This window comes from Lepus europaeus, chromosome 22, assembly GCF_033115175.1.
Source record: "Lepus europaeus isolate LE1 chromosome 22, mLepTim1.pri, whole genome shotgun sequence".
Lineage (NCBI taxonomy): Eukaryota > Metazoa > Chordata > Mammalia > Lagomorpha > Leporidae > Lepus > Lepus europaeus.
Window position 1 is genome coordinate 8,456,714 of NC_084848.1, and position 20,054 is coordinate 8,476,767.

At 56.6% G+C, this 20,054-nt stretch overlaps 1 protein-coding gene across 1 annotated transcript; it reads right to left on the reverse strand.

Moving 5' to 3' along the window:
- Positions 1 to 529: 529 nt before the first annotated feature.
- SERPINA9 (serpin family A member 9) lies at positions 530 to 6,018 on the reverse strand. Its single transcript, XM_062181026.1, has 4 exons — positions 5,388 to 6,018; positions 2,861 to 3,134; positions 2,417 to 2,564; positions 530 to 730 (listed from the first exon to the last, which is right to left on the reverse strand). Exons 1-4 carry the CDS (start codon positions 6,016 to 6,018, stop codon positions 530 to 532), a joined length of 1,254 nt encoding a protein of 417 aa, XP_062037010.1.
- Between the last annotated feature and the right edge of the window lie 14,036 nt (positions 6,019 to 20,054).

Sequence of the window (20,054 nt, forward strand, 5' to 3'; positions counted from 1 at the left end):
ATCCCACTCATTGCTTTATGGGTTGGGTCCTATGATCGCGGGATGGTCGGTCATCTCGTCTGGGCCCCGCAGGCCGGGGACCTGGTTCACCTAACTCACTCCTTGCAGACATTACGTGTTTGATAAGTTTTTGTGGGACAGATCCATACAGCAGCCACTGAGATGTCCTAGGATGGCATCCAGGCACCCTTCCAGACATGGATGCTGCAGGGGTGTGGGAGCCCTGTGGCCAGCTGAACACGCACGTTAGGTTTATTGAATTTATTACTGTCAGTCTGCAATCCAGGAGCTATGAGTGTATCTACTGTGCCACGAAGCCGGGATCCTGACCAGAGCTCCCAGGCTTCACCTCAGGGCCAGAGTTTCTGCTGACAGTTCCCCGGCTGAGCCTCGGAAGTGGGGTCCCCACCAGCGGATCCAGCTGCCCCGGGGTGAGGTGGGCCTGCGGACCAGCAGGCGGCAGCAGGCAGCGTCGCTGGCTACTTCCTGTGCAGCCGCGATGAGCCAGCGTCAGCAGGGCACTGCCCACCTAGGGCTGAGTGGGGTTCTCCACTTTCCCCAGGAAGAGAATCGCGTCCGTGGCTTTGCTTATGATGGCCATCAGGAAGGGTCTGTCCAGGAGAAAGACGGAGGAGGGGCCGTCCTTGGAGCGGACCGTGAGCTTGGTGCTGGTGGCCGCCGCGGCCTCGGTGCCCTCCTCGCTGACGTCAAGGACAGCCTTGTGGGTGGCCTGCCGAGGGAAAGCAGACATCAGAGGGTCCCACAGCGCGCCCTTCACTTACCTTGTCTACGAATAGTGACACCTGCCTCGAGAGCCTTCAAGTTCACGTACACCAAATGCCTGGCACTGGGTTTGCTCGGTAGATTGCAGCAAGTGCAGGCTCCTGGCCCTCTGGTCTTTGTGCACGGAGGGGAATAATTACAAACGCAGACCAGACAGAGCTGAATGGGGGTCTCAGTTCTGCCACATACTGCTGCAAAAACGCTGTGTGTGCCCTGTGCTTCTGCTTCCGAGTCCACCAAGGTGGTGACATTTCCACGCATCCTGCCTGGTTATCGCGAGAATTAAAGGAGATCCTGGTGCACAAATGCTCGCGCCCTGGCTTGCTGCACTAATGGCTGCATGGCTGCGTGGCAGACACGGATTGGCACCACTGGAGGCCGAACCCCTACTTTGCCTTCTTGGGGGGAGATTCTTAGCCTGAGGTTCATGCACTCTGAAGCTCCAGGGAGGCTGAGACAGGCCCATGGGCACAGGCCTTGATTTCCACAGTCTCCTTGGGGAGATGTCCACTCTGTTATCGTATCCCAGTGGGCTCTCTCTGCATTCCTTCCCTGGAAACCAGTGACAAAGCCCCTTCCAGGGTCCCAAGACCGCTCTTGACCATTATGATCTATGATCAAAATAAAATATTCGGTCGGGGTCCAGACCTTACCCGTGTGAGCACAGAGGCCAGGAGGTAACCCCTGGAGGGTCCCTGTACAAGCGTGGTACACTCGGAACAGCACAAGGACACCACTGGCTGGCAAGGGTGAGCGTGGCTCAGCCGGAGCCATCACTGCCATGAAGGAGATGGGCTCACCGTGGTCGTGAGGGTTTATTTCTAAAGGATCAGAAATCTAGACTTTTCGACCTAACATTCATACACTGTTTTAGAGGTTCTCTCTCTCCTCCACCCCCCTCCCTCCCCGCCCTCACCCCCCTCCCTCCCCACCCCCACCCTCAACAACAAATCAGAGGGTACAAAGAGCAACACAATTACAGGATGCAAATGGCCTGTGACCTCTGCGTGAGGACCTAAACTGTAGGGAGGAAGGCAGTCAAATGCCGAGGAGAGAGGCCAGTGCTGTGACAGAGAGAGTAAAGCTGTCGCCGAGGTGCTGGCGTCCCATACGGGCACCGTGCATGTCCCGGCTGCTCCACTCCAATCCTGCTCCCTGCTAATGTGCTGGGAAAGCAGCAGAGCATGGCCTAAGTACTTGGGTCCCGGCCACCCACGTGGGAGACCCGGATGAAGCTCCTGGCTTTGGCCTGACAACCTGGGCCATTGTGGCCATCTGGGGAGTGAACCAGTGGATGGAAAAACCCCTCTCTGTGTGTCTTTCCCTCTCTTTCCGTATCTGCCTTTCAAATAAACCTTTTACAAAACGCCCAGGGCACCTGCTTGTCTGCAGCAGGGATTGGACCAGGAGCGGCTCCTGTTCTCAGAGCACTGTTTGGAGCGAGATACAAGGTTCTGTGCACCAGAGGGATGTGGGCCATGGAGTCGCAGGCCAGGCAGCCACAGGGCTCGGCCCTTCCTCTGCCCCGGAGAAACTGCTTGACTCTGTTTCCTGATCTGTGAACTGAGACAGCCAATTTCCCCAGGCTAGTCCAGCTCAGGCGCCCTTGCAAATGTTCTCCCAATCAACTCACTTTGGAGACCTGCAGGGAGTGTCTTTTTGTAATTCCAGAAAAGTCGGCGTTTTTGTTGAAGGCGTTGTGGATACCCAGCTTCGGGAGGATGGTCTCCAGGTCATAGGAGGCAGAGATGGAAAATCTGGGGATGAACACGTGAACCCACCTGCAGAGAAGGGAGGGGGAAAGGTGAGGTCACAGCTCACGGTGTTTCCGTCTACTTCCAGGTGGCAGTCCCGGGAGACTTTGCTCTTCCTCCAGGCATTGTGGGCAGCTCTTCAAGGGCCAGCCGATCCCAGCCACGCCACCCTGCAGCTCTGGAAGAGAGCAAGCCCAGCACCAGGGATCTGCTGAACGCTGGCCAGCACGCAGCCTGTGCCCGGTCTGCAGGGGTGATCACTCAACAGCTTTCACCACACTTGGCTGAACGCCATCACCCAGCAAATTAACACGGAGGCTCACCTGCTCGGGAGCGAGCGGCTCCACTTCCTCAGCCTCCTGGCTGACAAGGCCGCTTCCAGCTGTCGCATCCTGCCCTTTGCAGGGAGGATGAAGAAGGCCACGGCGTCCCCCTTGTAGCGCATCTGCAGCACGGAGCAGTTCAGCTCCGGATCCACCCCAAATCCAAACATCTCCACCTGCTGCATCATGGGCACGTGCACAGGGGTCCGGCCGCCCACCAAGAATGGGCAACTTATGTTCGTGTCTGCGGGGTTAAAAGGCTGTGTCCACTTGGCTAACACAAGGAGAGAGGAGAGTAAGTGTGCAGTGAGTGAGGCGAACACAGCATCCACGCTGCAGCCAGGCCCTCCAGAAACTCGCTTTCCCGTAACAACCATTGCCAACGGCGACTTGTCAGAGCTCCGGAAGTGAACCCGATGACTATAGCCAACGGCTGCCTCTGCACTCATCCTAATCCCACACCCCGCTGTCCCACTGTGCTCATCGAAGTCCACGTTTCCAAGGAAACCCCGGCGACTGGAAGCCACCAGAGGGAAACGTGGGGCTGGGGCTCCCTGAAAGCCGCATTTGCAGACTTCTCATGGTGCGACCTGGCTAGTGAGTCCTGGGACTACGTCACCTGCAAAGCTGCCCGTATAGGATCTCTTTTGGAGCTCAGCCAGTGCGCAAATCCTGTCCCCAGGGAGCATTTGTGGAAAGCAATTACAAGCAGACGCCCGAGGCAGGAATGACCTTTAGGGCCAACAACACACCGGCCAGAGTCTTTAGGAGGACAGACTGGGGCAGGATCAGCAAAGATGACAGAGTGGGCGCCTCGGCTTGGTCCCCCTTCCCAACCACAAGCAGGAAAAGGGTGAATTTTTTCCAGAAATCTGGACATGCAAGCCAACAGCTGGCTCTCGATGGGAGCAGTGTGCCTGTGCCGCTTGGCTGGCCCCCTGCAGTCCTCCACACTCAGAGTCAGCCTTGGCAAGCAGCAGCCTGCCCCCTGGTGCCGAGGGGGAGCAGCAGCGCTGAGCCACGTCCAGGTCTCGGCACTGAATACTCTGTGCTATCGCCCTGCCCGGTGGGTCTGCACAATCCCAATGCCACTTCTGCCTGGAATCCATCCAGCGCCAAACACCTTCTTCCTGGCCCTGCAGGAGTATTTGTAAAAAACAGCAACAGGCAAGTGTTTGAACTTCGTGACCGCCTGGCTGATAGATGGAAACATAGGGCTGGCCGTGGCGTAACCCAGGTTTTAAAAGGAAACGAACAAGACGTTCCCTGGGGCTCTGAGAAATTCCAGCCTCCTTCAAGTTGAAATGAGTCAACACTAAACAGGAGCTTAACCCACAGAAAGAAAGAAACCAGCAAAGGAACTTGAGTAGCTAAAAACAAACAGTGCAGGGGCTGGCACTGTGGCGCAGTGGGTAAAGTCGTTGTCTGCAGTCCTGGCATCCCATATGGGCGCCAGTTTGATTCCTGGCTGCTCCACTTCTGATCCAGGTCTCTGCTATGGCCTGGGAAAGCAGTGGAAGATGACCCAAGTGCTTGGGCCCCTGCACCCACATGGGAGACCGGGAAGAAGCTCCTGGCTCCTGGGTTCCAATCAGCCCATCTCTGGCCATTGTGGCCATTTGGAGAGTGAACCAGTAGATGGAAGACCTCTCTCTCTCTCTCTCTCTTTCTCTCACTCCCTCCCTCTGCCTCTCTGTAACTCTGCCTTCCAAATAATAAAAATATTTTTAGAAAGTGTAAAGAATTTTTTGTTTGTTATTTTCCCCTGATCTAAAAGACAAATCTGTGTCAAAGGCACACACAGTGTGTGAAGACGTTATTTGTGACAACAGCCAGAAGGGGATGGAGGGAGAATATAGCTACTTAGCAGTAAAAGTTTTGTGGGAGACTGACATGAAGTTGCTTTTAATGGGAACCAGATTATTATAAGTTAAGATGTTAATTATAATCCCCCTGGTAACCACTAAGAAAATAACTCAGGTATATTGCGAAAAGAAAGTAATGAAAGTGTTAAGCTAGTGAATACTTCTTTAACACAAAAGATGGCAGTATGGAGAAACCAAAGAACCAAAGGACATAGACATGGAAACAAGGTCTATTTCTAAGAAGATACAGCGAAGCAGCAGCCACAGGCCTACCTAACACTTAAAGTGAACGCAGGAAATGTTACAGGAGAGGCTGGCACAGTGGGTTGTGGGGAACTCCTGGTCCAATCACGTGCTCTCAGAGGGCAATCAGTGAGCCCAGGAAGAGGGTCCACACCGCAAGGCACTAGGGGATGCCAATCAACACCAACATGGCACGCCTGTCTGTGCACTATGGCCATGGCTAACTGGACAGGCCACTTAATCTGTCTACCCAAAGGCAAAGTTGCATGGGGCCCCAGTGAGTGCTAACTCGGCACAAGCTACTCGAAGCCATGTGGCCAGCTGGCTGCAAAGCTAATCAGAGCCCAGGCCCTCCCATGAGCCCTCCCCATGTATTTGACTACACAAAACAGAACCCCAGTCACCCCCTGGATCCCTACCTTTGAAGAAAATGTGGTTCACCAGGACCATGGTGGTCAGAGGGTTCAGGTCGTGAACCACGTCCACAACCTTCCCCCGGGTCTCCCTCTTCACGTAGCTGTTGATCCTCTGCTGAGCCACCGCAGAGTTGGAGAAATCCACGGGAAACACAGTCGACTCGTACAACCTCCTGAGGTCGGCCAAGAAGGGCGCCTGGAGCTGCAGGTCCTGGCTGATGAACAGGGCGCTCCCCATCCGCAAGCCCAGGTCGCTGCTGGAGACTTGCAGAGAGAGGAGGAGCTCCTGGAAGCCCCGGTGGATGCTGGCTTCCGAAATGACCGTGATGTTGAAGCCCAGGCTCTCCAGGACCTGGGTCTTTGTGGCTGAGCGGGCACCCAGGGACAGCATGGCTAGGGAACTGGAGACGCTCACGGGCGAGAAGACAACATTTTGGCCTGGGCTCTCTGCAAGCAGCCTCCTGTACAGGCGGAAGGCGAAGTTGGCGCTGTTGGAAGACACCTGGGAAGCGGGGGTGCTCTTCGTGGAGGAAGGGTGGGGGCATCCTCCCCTGGAGCTGTCGGATGGGGGCACACAGCTGATGGCGGCACAGAAGCCAACAACGAAGAGAACCCCATAAAAGGAAGACACCATCTTGGAACTTGATCTGCAGGAGAGAGAACCATTGGGTGGGTGGAGGAAAGCTGAGGGTTCAGCCCCTGAACCAGGGACCCCCGACCCTGCCCCGACCCCCACAGCGTTAGCAAAATGACAGGCAGGAAAGTGAGCAGAGCCAGTTCTCTTAGACCCTCCCTCCATCCTAAGTAGCTGCAGCTGTTGTCTCTGTTCTTAAATGAGACCCCAGGCCCCTGAGGGGCCCCAGTCACGGCTGGTTCCAAGTCAGGTCTCAAATCCCAAACCCCACCCTCTGCTGCTCCTGCTTCGGTGGCTTCATCTTGAAGGAACAAAACGTGACACCCGATGGCAAGCTCTCAACCCCGGCAGGCAGGAATCCAAGCACGCTTTACCCTCTTTCGTGTAGGTCTGATCACTGCTTTTCACCCTGGCCGCCATCCCCAGCCACAGGTGGCTTTGTGTCTCCCAAGAGGGGGAAAGGCAGCACAGACAGCTGTCCTGGTGCTGAGACCCTCCAGGGACCCTGATGCCGACGAGCTGCGGCAGCCCTGGCCATGCTGCCCGCTCCCCGTTCCAGCCCGTCCAGCCACATTTGGGCACCAGTGGAATTCCAGGTTGTTCCGTGGGATTTCACCTGCAGGTGCCGCCATACCTGTTTTAAGTTTGGCTTTTAGGTTTCTCACTACATGGTGAACTACCACCTTCCTCAATATGCAAACAGAGCGTATCTCACATGTGTGACAAGTAGCTGTGCATCGGCCAATCACAAGCAGCCAACCGCTCAAACAGATATGAGCTGTAACCAATCAGCTGCAATCTGTCTCTGTAGGGCACTTGCATCTTCTGTAGGGTGTTACAGATATTACCTGCCTCTGTGGGAGGGTGCAGTATTCCGAACTGGTCTGGTCCGGATTGCTGCCCAATTCTAGAATAAAAGTAAAGCCCATGAAGATGGGCAGAGCCAGATCTGTGGTAACTGTTCCTTTGTGCAGGACGCAGAGCGCGAGGGCAGGCAGAAATCCAGTGGGACTGGGGCTGGGCTTGTAGCCGAGTGCGACAGTCATGACGGGCAGGTGGCCTCTGTGACGTCCGTTCTGTGCCATCACCTTTGTCAGATGGGCTACTGATGGGGCAGGGCAGGCTCACAACCGCTTTCCCAACAATCTCCTCGTGGGAACTAAACATGGAAGCTGAGTTACAGTTTACCGCACCAGATAGGGTTAGGGTTAGAAGAACCATATCAGGAGTCTCTGGGAGAATGGACAGTCCTGTTGCAGAGCTGGTGCTGTCTCTCTGTCTCCATTTATCGGATTGTATGATTTTGCTTCGTAGTTTTGTCTCTAAGCTGCGCTCACATACAAAGGGACTTCAGAAAGTTTGTGGGAAATGAAATTAAAATATGCAAGCTTACCTTGGTGCAAAAAGCTTGGAAATCCACATACATATAGCTTTTTTTTTCCTGTATAATATAGATTTCCTATGAACTTTCTGAAGACATTTTGTCTACTGCCCACACACTGGACTCCATCAGCATCTTCTAGCCTGACCTCCGACTCCACCCACCCGTGCCTCTGAGATGGCCGTGTCACCCACGCGGTCATCCAAGTGGACCTGCGCTCTGGCAGCCTCCTCCCTACCCGTTCTTCCTCCCCCCACCCCACAGGTCCTCCCCCCCCCACAGGTCCTCCCACCCCATGCATCCTCCCCCCCCACAGGTCCTCCTACCCCATGCACCCTCCCCCCCAACAAGTCCTCCCCCCCACAGATCCTCCCCCCATAGGTCCTTCCCCTCACAGGCAGGTCCTCCCCCCCATGAGTCCTTCCTCCCGCCACAGGTCCTCCCCCCACCCCACAGGTCCTTCCTCCCCCCACCCCACAGGTTCTTCCTCCCTCCCCACAGGCCCTCCACCCCCACAGTCCTCCCCCCACCCCACAGGTCCTTCCTCCCCCACCACCACACACACATCCTCTGCCCTGAGACGTCTCAAGCCCCTCCCTCTCTCCACCCTTGGCCCGACTTCACTCTGGACTCTTCTCAGCCCTCCCCTGGCCAAGCCAGAGGCTTCAGGAGCCACCTCCCTCCCTCTGGTCATGTTTCCTCAACTCCAGTTTCCTCCAGGACCTCCTCCAGTCCTGCTTCCCAGAGACCACCTCCCCAGGGCCCGAGGAGAAACCCTCCATAGGTCACGTGGCCTCTGGGTGCTGACCCCTCCCCTCACTGGCCCCACTGCCCATTGCTGTATCCCGCTGTGATGTCATCACTCTCCTCTCTGTCCCCTTGCTCCTGAGCTTGGCTCTGCTTGAATTCCTGGTTACATACGCGTGTCCACCCGTGCCGGCAGAACTCACGCGTTTGGTCACTGGGTTGGGCAGAGCACAGACTCGTGCAGGCACTGCCTGAGGAGCTGCGGCCACAGTGGGGATCGGAGGGGCAGGCCCTCGCCCTGAAACAGTTCCCAGGGAAGGTGGACACTTAGCAAGTTCCCCTGGTGTGGGGAGTGTGTGTGGTGGGTGAGGGCGGGTTTGAGCGCACCTGCTGTGCCATGACAGCACAGCCTTCTGAGCAGGTGCACGTGGACTGAGCCCTGAGCAAGGTCAGCAAGGCGAGGCAGAGAGCAGCTTAGGCTGAGAACCGCCCGTGGGGCAGGAGGGGGCAGGAGGGGGGCAGGAGGGAGGCAGGAGGGGGCAGGAGGGGGCAGGAGGGAGGCAGGAGGGGGGCAGGAGGGGGCAGGAGGGGGCAGGAGGGAGGCAGGAGGGAGGCAGGAGGGGGCAGGAGGGGGCAGGAGGGAGGCAGGAGGGGGCAGGAGGGGGCAGGAGGGAGGCAGGAGGAGGGCAGGAGGGGGCAGGAGGGGGCAGGAGGGGGCAGGAGGGAGGCAGGAGGGGGGCAGGAGGGAGGCAGGAGGGAGGCAGGAGGGGGGCAGGAGGGAGGCAGGAGGGGGGCAGGAGGGAGGCAGGAGGGGGCAGGAGGGGGCAGGAGGGAGGCAGGAGGGGGCAGGAGGGGGCAGGAAGGGGCAGGAAGGGGCAGGAGGGGGGCAGGAGGGAGGCAGGAGGGAGGCAGGAGGGGGCAGGAGGGGGCAGGAGGGAGGCAGGAGGGGGCAGGAGGGGGCAGGAGGGAGGCAGGAGGGAGGCAGGAGGGAGGCAGGAGGGGGGCAGGAGGGAGGCAGGAGGGGGGCAGGAGGGAGGCAGGAGGGGGGCAGGAGGGAGGCAGGAGGGGGCAGGAGGGGGCAGGAGGGAGGCAGGAGGGGGCAGGAGGGGGCAGGAAGGGGCAGGAAGGGGCAGGAGGGGGGCAGGAGGGAGGCAGGAGGGAGGCAGGAGGGGGCAGGAGGGAGGCAGGAGGGGGCAGGAGGGGGCAGGAGGGGGCAGGAGGGAGGCAGGAGGAGGGCAGGAGGGGGCAGGAGGGGGCAGGAGGGAGGCAGGAGGAGGGCAGGAGGGAGGCAGGAGGGAGGCAGGAGGGGGCAGGAGGGGGCAGGAGGGAGGCAGGAGGGGGGCAGGAGCCAGGCAGGAGGGGGGCAGGAGCCAGGCAGCCCTGCAGGCCGGGAAGGTCCTGTGAGAGGCAAGCTGTGCACTGGAGAGGTGGGCGGGAGGTGGCTGGGGCTCGGTGAGGGTCATGCAGGGGGTGTGTGTGCTGTGTTGGCCCTGGCCTGTTCTCCTCCCCCAGGGCAGGGGATTGATGCAGGGGACTGACTCACTTGGGAGGGCTTCTCTCACAGACTCTCCCAAGCAGCTGCTCGGGGACCCCTGTCTCACTCCCAAGCAGCTTCTACAATTCAGTTCCCCCCGCCCTCACCTCCCCCCAACCCCAACTCCTGTCCTCCAGGGCAGCCCCTGGCTCCCAGCCCTGCAGAGGCCCTCAGCCCCTCTCTTGGCAGGGGACTGATGTGTGCACGCATCCTGCCCGTGTGCTCGGCCCGTCCAGCTGACAAGGACACGCTGCCCTCCAGGGCCGCCCCTCAGGGCCCCTCCCTCCCAGCTGCCTGGCCTTCGGTCCACTGGCCTGCCCGAGTCTCCCAGCTCCACGCACGCAGGCATCCTGAGCTGCCCAGGGCGAAGCTGCACATCGCTCACTCCCTCCCATCCCCACCCTGCTCCACTGAGCTGCACTGTCCAGCCTTCTCCAGGGGCCCCGACCCCCGCTGCTTCAGCCTCAAGCTTCCCACGGCCCTGCCTTCCCAGTTCCCCACACCCTCCCGTCTTTATTAGCCTCCTACCCAACCTGGGTGTCAGAGGCTTCACCTGGCTCCAGTGCCCTGCGTGTATTTGTGACAGCTCCAAACAGTAGAAACCACCTATTGCCCCTCCTTTCCAGGCGTGCCCCGGCAGGTGGATCAGCAAGGCAATGTGGCCACTGGGAATCCCCAGTCAGCACCTTTAGGTGCCTGTAGACACGTGACCCACCCACTCTCCCATCAACTGTGAGGAACATGGCAGCCTCCCCGTGTCTTTAACATGAATGCCTCCCTCTGCCACACAGGTGTGTATGTGTGTACATGTATATATATACACACACACACATGGCCTCCAGCAGACAACCTACCTCCCAGGAAAGAGACCCTCAGCTCCTTCTCCCGGGCCCGTTGCCCTCTCCCACCCCTCCTCTCCCTCTGCTCCTCCCTGCAAGGCCATGGTGCCCCCTATGCTTTGTGGAGCACCCCCTTCCCACCACCTCTGCACCTTCCACCTCCCTTTCTGCGGCCTTGGCTGTGGGCTTCTCATCACAGCCTGGCCCAGTCTCGCACAGTCGGCCACCAAGAACAGCACAGCCAGAGGAAGCTCCTCCACCCTCCCGTTGCCTGGCTCATCCGTCTCCGTCCTCCTCCCACTGTGGCCCAGTCCTCAAGAGCTACGTGTTCCTGGCCTCTCTGGCCTCACCTCCCACTCCTCCCTCCCTGGTCTGCTCCTGCCAGGCGTCTGTGTCCATAGAAACGTGACCCAGGTGTTACCCAAGCCAACACAGCTGTCCGGGTTCTCGGGGAAGTGACTGGCAGCAGCGTGCGGCACGGAAACCCACACCTGGCTTCTGGCGTGGCTCTGCGCCTCCACACTCCCCTGGGTTTCTCCCTCCTGTCTGCCTCTCCTTACGCACCTCTGGGGGCTCCTCTCCTCCTGCCCAGTCCTTGTATGTCGCCTGGCTCTGCACCCAGCAGTTGCTCTCTCCTCACTTTAATCTCTTCTCTCCTCCTGATCTCATCACACCCACAGCTCCATTACCAAGAGATTGTTATTTTTAGTCTCCAGGCTGGTCCCTATCTCTAATTGCCTACCTGTAGTCTCCTCCCAACAGCACAAAGAACTCTTAGACACAATATGACCCAAATGAACCCACACTGTCCCAAGCGCCACCCCCCCAGCGATAGTCACAACAGATGAGGCTTCCAACTCTTGCATCGCTAGCAGCACCATTCCCTGGTTGTTCCAGCCCAGCAGTCACGCGTTTACCTCCTTCTTCAGTCCCCAGGTCAACCCATCCCCAGACTTGTCAAGTTCACTATCTAACAGCAGCCACCCACTTTTCTCTGCTCCGACCACCAGCAGGTTCCCATGTGCTCGCTGCCTCTTGTCTGGACTATAGCACAAACCTCCTACCAGGTCCTGCAAGTCACTGTCACTGTGCCCGTGGTGGCGAGTGGGGTTGTTCAGAACTCATACCTGACTGTGGCACTTACCTGTTGAAGGTGTTCCGATAGCTTCCTGTTTCCAACAGTAAACCCTGGGGTCTTCCGCTCAGCGTGCGTGAGTGACCTGGGCTCTGCCGGCCCCTCCGGCGGCATCACGAATCACAAAGCCCCTTGCTGTTGGCTTCTGAGTTGGAACGTTCCACTCATTTCTAGGAGCCACACGTGTGACTGTTATACGCTGTTCCTAGAGGATTCTTCCCATTGCCTTCACCCAACTTTCCCCCCCATTTATTCCTATGCGTTGCTTAGTCCCTAGGTTATGTCACTTCCTTATGGAAACTCTCTTCGACCAGCCAGATATGGACAACTCTTATGAATTATTTTCATAGCTCCATCAACCTCTTAGAGAAACACTTACCATTGTCACAATTTCACATTTATTTGTGACCCTGAACAGTGAATCAGGGATTTTGTCTGCCTTGTTCTCCCTGTACACCCTTTGTGGCCAACTCTCGGGACTCAGCTGGGCACTTGCTGAAGAAATGATTCAACAGAAGTGAGTAGTCTGCCTCTGAGGGGTGACACTGATGGGAAATGAGCAAGAGGGATGCTTTTAGGGTGATGAAAAATTCTGTATCTTAAGTATGGTGACAGTTAACACAAGTACACATATGCACACACGTATGTAAACTGGGAGCTGACTTATACTTTTTGCCTGAAATAAAGTAACTGATAATGGACTTATAAACATTAATAAGCTAGAAATTCAAACCAAATATATGAAATGATTGACACCCTGGAAAACATGAGACAGTTCAAACACTGGACAAGAGGCAGAGAAGAGAAACAAATGGGTTAAGCTTATGATTGGCATTTTCTGGATAGAAGAGAAAAACATCAGAGTTGGAGAAAGCTGGGGAAGCTACAAGTGTGCATCAAGAGTGGAGGAGAGGGGATCTTCAGAAATGTGCAAATGGGTCTCCATGGGGACAAAGCTGAGAACCAAGCTCTGCATAAGCAAAGAAAAATTAAGTATGGCTGCTGGTCAACAAAACACACAAAGCATGCCCCAGGACAGGCAACTCAACCACAAAAACAACCACAAAAACGTCAGCAGAACAATTCCCAGAGCTCACGAAACATGGGGAGATGTACAGATTACGATGGCCCAGAAGGGAGTGATGGGGACCAGTCAGCAAATACCCAGGAGGGCCAAAGCTTAGCACTGGGGCCAAACTAACTTTAAAGCATGCCTTGATAGGATCAAACAGATCTGTAAGTAACTTACTCACCTGTCAAAGCAAAGATCAAAAGACCAATGGAAGACAGGAAAAGCCAGGCAACCAAATTATAACACCTGATGCCCAGCATACAATTAAAAATCACTAGACATTGTAACAACAGGAAAATGTGACTCATGACCACGAGACCCATACATAACTGAGATTTATCAGATAAAGTCTCTAAAACATCTACTTAACATATGCTTAAGCAAGGAAAATTTTAATATAATGCAAGAAAAATCTAAACTATAAAAATTAACCAGGGGCTGGCTCTGTGGCACAGTGGGTTAATGTCCTGGCCTGAAGTGCCGGTGTGAGACCCGGCTGCTCTACTTCCCATCCTGCTCTCTACTAAGGCCTGAGAAAGCAGTAGAAGATGGTCCAAGTCCTTGGGCCCCTGCACCCATGTGGGAGACCTGGAAGAGGCTCCTGGCTTCAGAATGGTGCAGTTCTGGCCATTGCAGCCATCTGGGGAGGGCACCATTGGATGGAAGACCGACATCTCTCTCTCTCTCTCTCTCTCTCTCTGACTTTCAAATAAATAAATAAATCTTTAAAAAAATTAACCAAATTGAAATTTTAGAGATGAGACATTAAATATCTGAAATGAAAATTCAGTGACTAGGTTTAAAAGCAAATTTAGTAGTGGAGAAGGAAAGACCAGTGACCTTAAAAACATAATAAAAAGACCGGTGCTGTGGCATAGGAGGTTAAGCCTCCAGGGCTGGCATTGTGCCGCAGTGGATTAAAGCCCCAACTTGCAGTGCTGGCATCCCATATGGACGCTGGTTCGAGTCCCAGTTGCTCCACTTCCAATTCAGCTTACTGCTAATGCACCTGGGAAAGCTGCAGAAGATGGCCCAAGTGCTTGGGCCCCTCCACCCATGTGGGAGACCCAGAAGAAGCTCCTGGCTCCTGGCTTTGGATCGGCCCAGCTCTAGTCATTGTGGTCATTTGAGGAGTGAACCAGTGGATGGAAGACTCTCTCTCTCTCTCTCTCTGTAACTCTTTCAAATAAATAAAATAAATCTTTTTTTTAAATGGAAAGTTAAGCCTCTGCCTGCAGTGCCAACATCCCATATGGGTGATGGTTCAAGTCCCAGTTGCTCCACTTCCAATCCAGCTCTCTGTTTATGACCTGGGACAGCAGCAAAAGATGGCCCAAGTGCTTGGACCCCTGCATCCATGTGGAAAACTCAGATGAAGCTATTGGCTCCTGGCTTTGGCCTCATCCAGCTGGCCAATGCAACCATTTGGGTAGCAAACCAGCAGATGGAAGACATTCTCTCTCTCTCTCTCTCTCTCTCTCTCTCTCTTGAAAATAAATAAACAAATCTTTAAACAAATATAATAAGAACCATGCAAGCTGAAGGCTGCAAGCTGGGAAAAAATAGCACAGCCCCAGGGAGCTGCTGGACAAGGTCAAGTGGTCCATCATGTATGCCCATGAGTATTAGCCCAGAAAAGGAGAGGGGGAACAGAACAGGCTTGGAAGAAATCATAGCCACAGAGATCTATGACTTTCTGGGAACTGTACCTACGTAAAAGCCCACTAAGCACTGTAGGATGGAGTGAGCTCAGACCCGCCCTTGCCCCGCTGCTCTGGGCGCTCACGCATGATTCTCCGTGTGCCTGGGCACCCTCCCCAGAGTCCTTGCCGGGCTGTTGGTGCCCACACGAGTGTCCCACATGACTGGGTGTCCCCCAGATCCTCTCTGTGCAAACCGCAGCCATTCGCCTTCTCACTGTGTGGACGCCCTAGACTTCCTCGAGGGCAGAGACGGGGATCCATCGGGGAGAATGCAGAGAGAAGAATGGAAGGAAACTGTGAAGTGGAGGGGGGAGGGTGGTGGGCGGCACCCTGGGGACCCTGGGGCCAGGCCCTGTTGACTCAGCCACACCCGGACTTCGGTGAAGGCTTTGCCGGTGATGAAACACACGGAGGCATCCTGCAGGAGTTCGGGTTTTCCCAAGCTTGGTTAACTGGGTTCTTATTAAAATTCAAGTCCCCGGGGCCCCTCTGCCACTACTGGATCAGAATTTTCAGCGGAAGCTAAACCCTGGGAGGGTGGAATGCCGAGCACTTCCTCCCTCTGTCCTCGCCCCAGAGACAAGCCCTTGGGATCACCTCCAACTCTGAACTCCTCATTCCTGGAAACCCCAAGTCTCTCCCAAGATTCACAGGCCCAACCCTCCCAGATCAACAACAGAACGGGACTTGGCGCCCCCTGGTGGCAGGCAGAACCCTGGGCTGGCGTTTGGCCCAGCAGTCTAGATGCTGGTTAGGGCACCCATGCGGATCCTGGCTCAGCTTCCTGTTCTGATTCCAGCTTCCTGCCGGTGCACATGCTGGGAGCCTTTGGGCGATGGCTCAAGCACTTGGGTCCCTGCCACCCACACGAGACCCAGACTGAGTATTGGCTCCTGGCTGCAGCCCCTTCCCCCCCAGCCCCAGCTGCTGCAGGCATCTGAGCAGTGAATCAGTGGATGGAACCATTCCTCCTCTCTCCCCCTACCCAAAAGAAAAATAAATTAGTGGAGCCTCGTCCCGAGTTGTCCTCCTCGTGGAGCCTCTCCTGCTACTCCCAGACCTTTCTGGACTCTTCCTGGCTGCAGGCTCTCTTGCCTTCTGCACACATCCTTATGCTTCTGCCCCATTGCTCACTTCATGGAGAGTGAGAGGCCAGAGCCGCGCCACGACAGGCTTCTCACCAGACAAAGAACTGGCTGGGCCCAGGATGCTTCCGCTGTGCTGAAACCTGACACCGGGCTGTCCTTGGTCCTTGGCTGCGACAAATGGCCCAAGGTCATGGACGATGCTGCTGTGACGTAAGCTGACAAAGGCCGCCCGGGAGCTCCATGTGCTGTCTTCTCCGGGTTTCTCGATGTCCAGCGTTGAAATGTCAAGGCTTAGTTAAAAAGCAGCAGCGGAAGAAAAGACCCGCTGAGCTCAGAGGTCAGGAACGCGTTACCGTGACCTTGGCCCAAGACCTGGGATCAAGGGCAGTGACTTCCCGGAGCCTCACAGCCTCAGGCAGCTTCCCGCCAGGATGGGGCCCGTCCTGCCTCCTCCAGGTGTCGTCCTGTCTTTCCGGTCTCTCCTTTGCCACCTTGTCGTCGTGCTGTCCTCTTAGCAAAGTCTGTGGCAGGCAACCGACTTGGCAAAACTCAATCACAGAATTGATTTTTCGTGTGTGCGTTTTACTTTCTATTTGTGGCCAATTTTAATGGTTTCCGTATATAACTGAAATGCTGGTTTTTTTTTTTTTAAAGCTTGAGCCGATTTAAAGGTAGCACTTCATTAAAAACACACCACCACGATTCACGATAGTTTCCACTTAGTCACTTAGTTTTGCAACTTTAGGAAGGTGTGAAGGTGATCTGCTCACTGCAGAAACTGGACTTCAAACTTGGGATTGTGACCCTCTGCACGGCTAGGGAGACGGGCACGAGGGCCTGATGCCGCAGAGCTCGGCCGGTCCCCGGGCTGAAGGCGGGGCGCCCACACACTGCAGTGGGCTGAAGCTGGGCCAGGCGGCTTCGGTGCACTCTGCTCTGTGGCATCGTCAGCTGACGGTGGGCTTGCTGGTGGAGGAGCAGCCCCTACCAAAGCGATGAGGATCCAGCCACAGGCACCAGCTTGGCTGGGGCACGAATGGAATCCTGGGAATGGAGCATTAATGGGGATTGGCTGCCCACAGAGAAGGAGGCCTTGGCTTTGAGCTGCTGCTGTGAACCTGGGCTGACCTGGCCGGGCAGGGCCTGAACGGGCCACTGGAGACATGGAGGCAGTGGGTCACACAACCCCGCACCCTGCATGCCCGGCGCCCCAAAGGCACATGGGCTGCCTGGCTGGCAGCAGCTGCCTGATACATGTTTATTTGTTGAACAGAGGAATGCATGGGGAGTGACCACGTGGATGACACTTCACAGCCAGCTTTGTCTGTCCATGAGGACCCAAGGTAGAAGGAGCTTTGGGGTCACCCAGGGCAGCTCCATCGTTGGTGCCGTGGGGAACAGAGCCCGGGAGGAGAAGGTATTTGCCCAGCCACAGTCATGTCTGAGAAGCAAGGACGAGAGCTGCGGTTCCTGCCTGCAACCTCCCTTGCTAACACATCTGCCTGCCCCTTCTAGTGCGAGGCCACGGCAGCGGCTGCAGGGCAGGCCACATTTTGGGCTGAGTTGGGGCAGACAGGAGACCAGACTCCTGGCACTCCCTGAGTGCTGGAAGAAGCCAAAAGGCAGCTCCCCCAACTCCACCCTGAGAAGCGAGACAGAGGTTGTCTGCATCGTGTGTGCAGGGTCCGGCTTCTTGGGTGAGGCTCGTCCCCTTCCTAGTCACCAAGTCCACATGTGCACGGGCATCCCAGGGCCACGTGCATCACGGACCATGGAGAGCAGAACCACAAGAGCTGTTCCTAGTGACGAGTGTCACCTTCAACCCCGACCCTCGCCGACACTCCCGGCACCCCCAGGCTCCCCAACCTGCTCCTCTCAATGCTCTCACTTCTTTCGTGTACCTGCTGCTTGCTGACCTCCTCTCTTTCCTACCTGAAACCCCCACGAGGGTTAGGATCTCTGTCCGCTTTGTTCACTGAGGTGTCTCAGGCCCCTGGGCCAGTCCCTGGCGCAGAGTGGACACTCAGCATACATTTGCTGGATAAACACATGGGTGGGCAACTGGGTGGATGGACAAACGCCAGCCAAAACTGTGCTGGGATTTGCGCCGGGTCCTAGCTCTGCGGTCCATCTGTGGGACTTAGGGCAAGCTACCCAGCTCAGTTTCCTGATCAGGAGGTGGAGAGGTGGCACCCACCTGGAGTGTTCAAGGTCGGGGGTTGGCGAGGGCACTCCCAGAGCACCAGCTTTGATAGGCATCCAGCCAAGCGTGGGCTACATCAAAGGCAAAATCCATTCATGTATCCCCTCGTTTGTTTGTGAGGTCATTCGGTCCACAAACACGTGGCCTGGGAAGCTTCAGAAGTGGGAGTTAACCTTGTGGAAGGAAGCCGTGGGAGTTGGGGTGGGAGGGTAGGGGGAACAAGGATAGTGCTTGGGTAGGGTGGGGCAGCGAGGTGGCAGGGTGGCCCCACCTGCAGAGGCAGGCACAGCCATGCCCCCACTGCAAGCCACGCCCCCGCAGACAGAGCCACACCTGGGAGCACAACCACGTCCCTGCAGGCAGAGCCACCCCCACCCCCACTGCCTGCCTACAGCCACGCCCCTGCAGGCAGAGCCACACCCCTGTGGGCACAGCCACGCCCCCGCAGGCCAAGGCAGCAGGCATGTGCCTTTCTTCCCAGAGAGGGGAACTTTGGACCAGGGTGTCCGGACAAGGGTGAGGCAGTAGCAGCAGTCTTTGTTTTGGGCAAACACGTTGAGCCTGCGCTCCGTGGCGTGCATGGTCTAGGTGCGGGGGCACAAGGATGCCCCCCATCTGCTATCAGACGGACACACCTAAAACTCACAGGTAGGTTTGAGTCGTTCTCCAGTGCGACACTTGTGACCCATCACTTCTCCAGCTCAAGGCCAACGTCGCCCCTGGGGCCCAGGAGGCTCCACCTCCCTCTCCAGCCTCACGACCCACCCCCTCCCGCCTTACATGGTTGCTCTGACAACGTCAATCTCACTTTACTTCCTGATCCATGCCACCTCCCACCTCAGGGCCTTTGCATGTTCTATGCCTGCTGCCTGGTGAGTCTCCCTCTACTCCCATCCCAACTTTTTCTTTGTGTGTGTGTGTGTGTGTGTGGTTTTTTTTTTTTTTTTTCCTTTTCAAACCAGAATTTATTTTTGTAGCAAAGAATGAAAACATGGCTGTAAGGTAGGAAGTCATATTGAAAAATACTGAAGATGTGCAACAGTCATTTTAAAAACAGAGTTAACCAAAGAAAGGTGAAAAAGCACAGGAATGCAGGCCTAACTTCAATCTGGAAGACCAACTAGGACGTATGTGCTCCGAACACCCTGGAGAGCTCCCAGCCGGGCACTTGGCATTAACAGCCACAGTGGGTTCCTGGCCTTTGGAACTGGCCGCAGTGTCACGTCCTCGGGGCCCTACACTGGATCAGATCCTTCAGCTGCACTGTGCGATAGCAGGGCGTGGCGGCTGCCTCGTGTGAGCTGTGGTCATCTTTCAGTGAGCACCACTGCTTCCCCCGCCCAGGAGCCCAGGAAGGGCAGAGGCCACAGCTGTTTGTATCAACAAGCAGCGCAGGGGCCGACTCTGTGGCGCAGTGGGTTAACGCCCTGGCCTGAAGTGCCGGCATCCCATATGGGCGCCGGTTCGAGACCCGGCTGCTTACTTCCTGTCCAGCTCTCTGCTATGACCCGGGATAGCAGAAGATGGCCCAAATAAATAATAAAAATAAATAAAATAATAAAAATTAAAAAAAAACAAGCAGTCAGGCATGGCAGCTCCCTGATTCACTGCTGAACGCAGGGTGAAGGCCCTTCGGACCCACCAGACACCCCCACGCATGGACGCTCTCTTGGCCGGCCACCTGGATGATGCTGAGGTCTCCATGGACTGTCTGGAGAGCAGCTCGTTAGAAGACAGCTGGCCCAGTCGATGCAAGCCAGGCAGGGCAGGTGGAAGCCACCAACAGCCGGGCGTGGGGTCCCTGTGATCTCCCGGAACCCCCAGAGCTCCCCGGCCCCGGCTCGTACATGTCCTGGCTCCTTTCAGCAGGTGCAGTGCGCTATCTTGCGCCCAGCTCACTCAGCCGCTGCTTGGCTGCTGTGGCTATACCGTGTCCCCAGGGCGAGTCGCACACTTGAGACCACCACTCACGGCGCCTGTGTCCTCTGGTGTCTGCCCCACACCTTCCCTCGGCCAGGGCCGGGGACACAGTGATGGCAGTGAAGCGCTTGGCCGGGGTCCCTGCCTTCTGCCCGCATCTGTGGCCCTGGTGCAGGGCCTCACTCTCGTGCCCCGCGCCCGCTCTCTCAAAGCAGAGCTTTGTCGGGGTTCCGTATCCCAGTCCCACGCTTAGTCCAGGACTCCGGCACCCACACTTAGCCCTTCCTCCTCCCCACCAGGCTGCGGACTGTGGTGCAGGGCCCTGGGGAGCCTGAGGGTGGGGGAAGGGGAGCACGAGGCCATCGCTGGACAGGACTTGCTGAGGGGAACCTGGAGACGAGCCCAGGCCGGGAG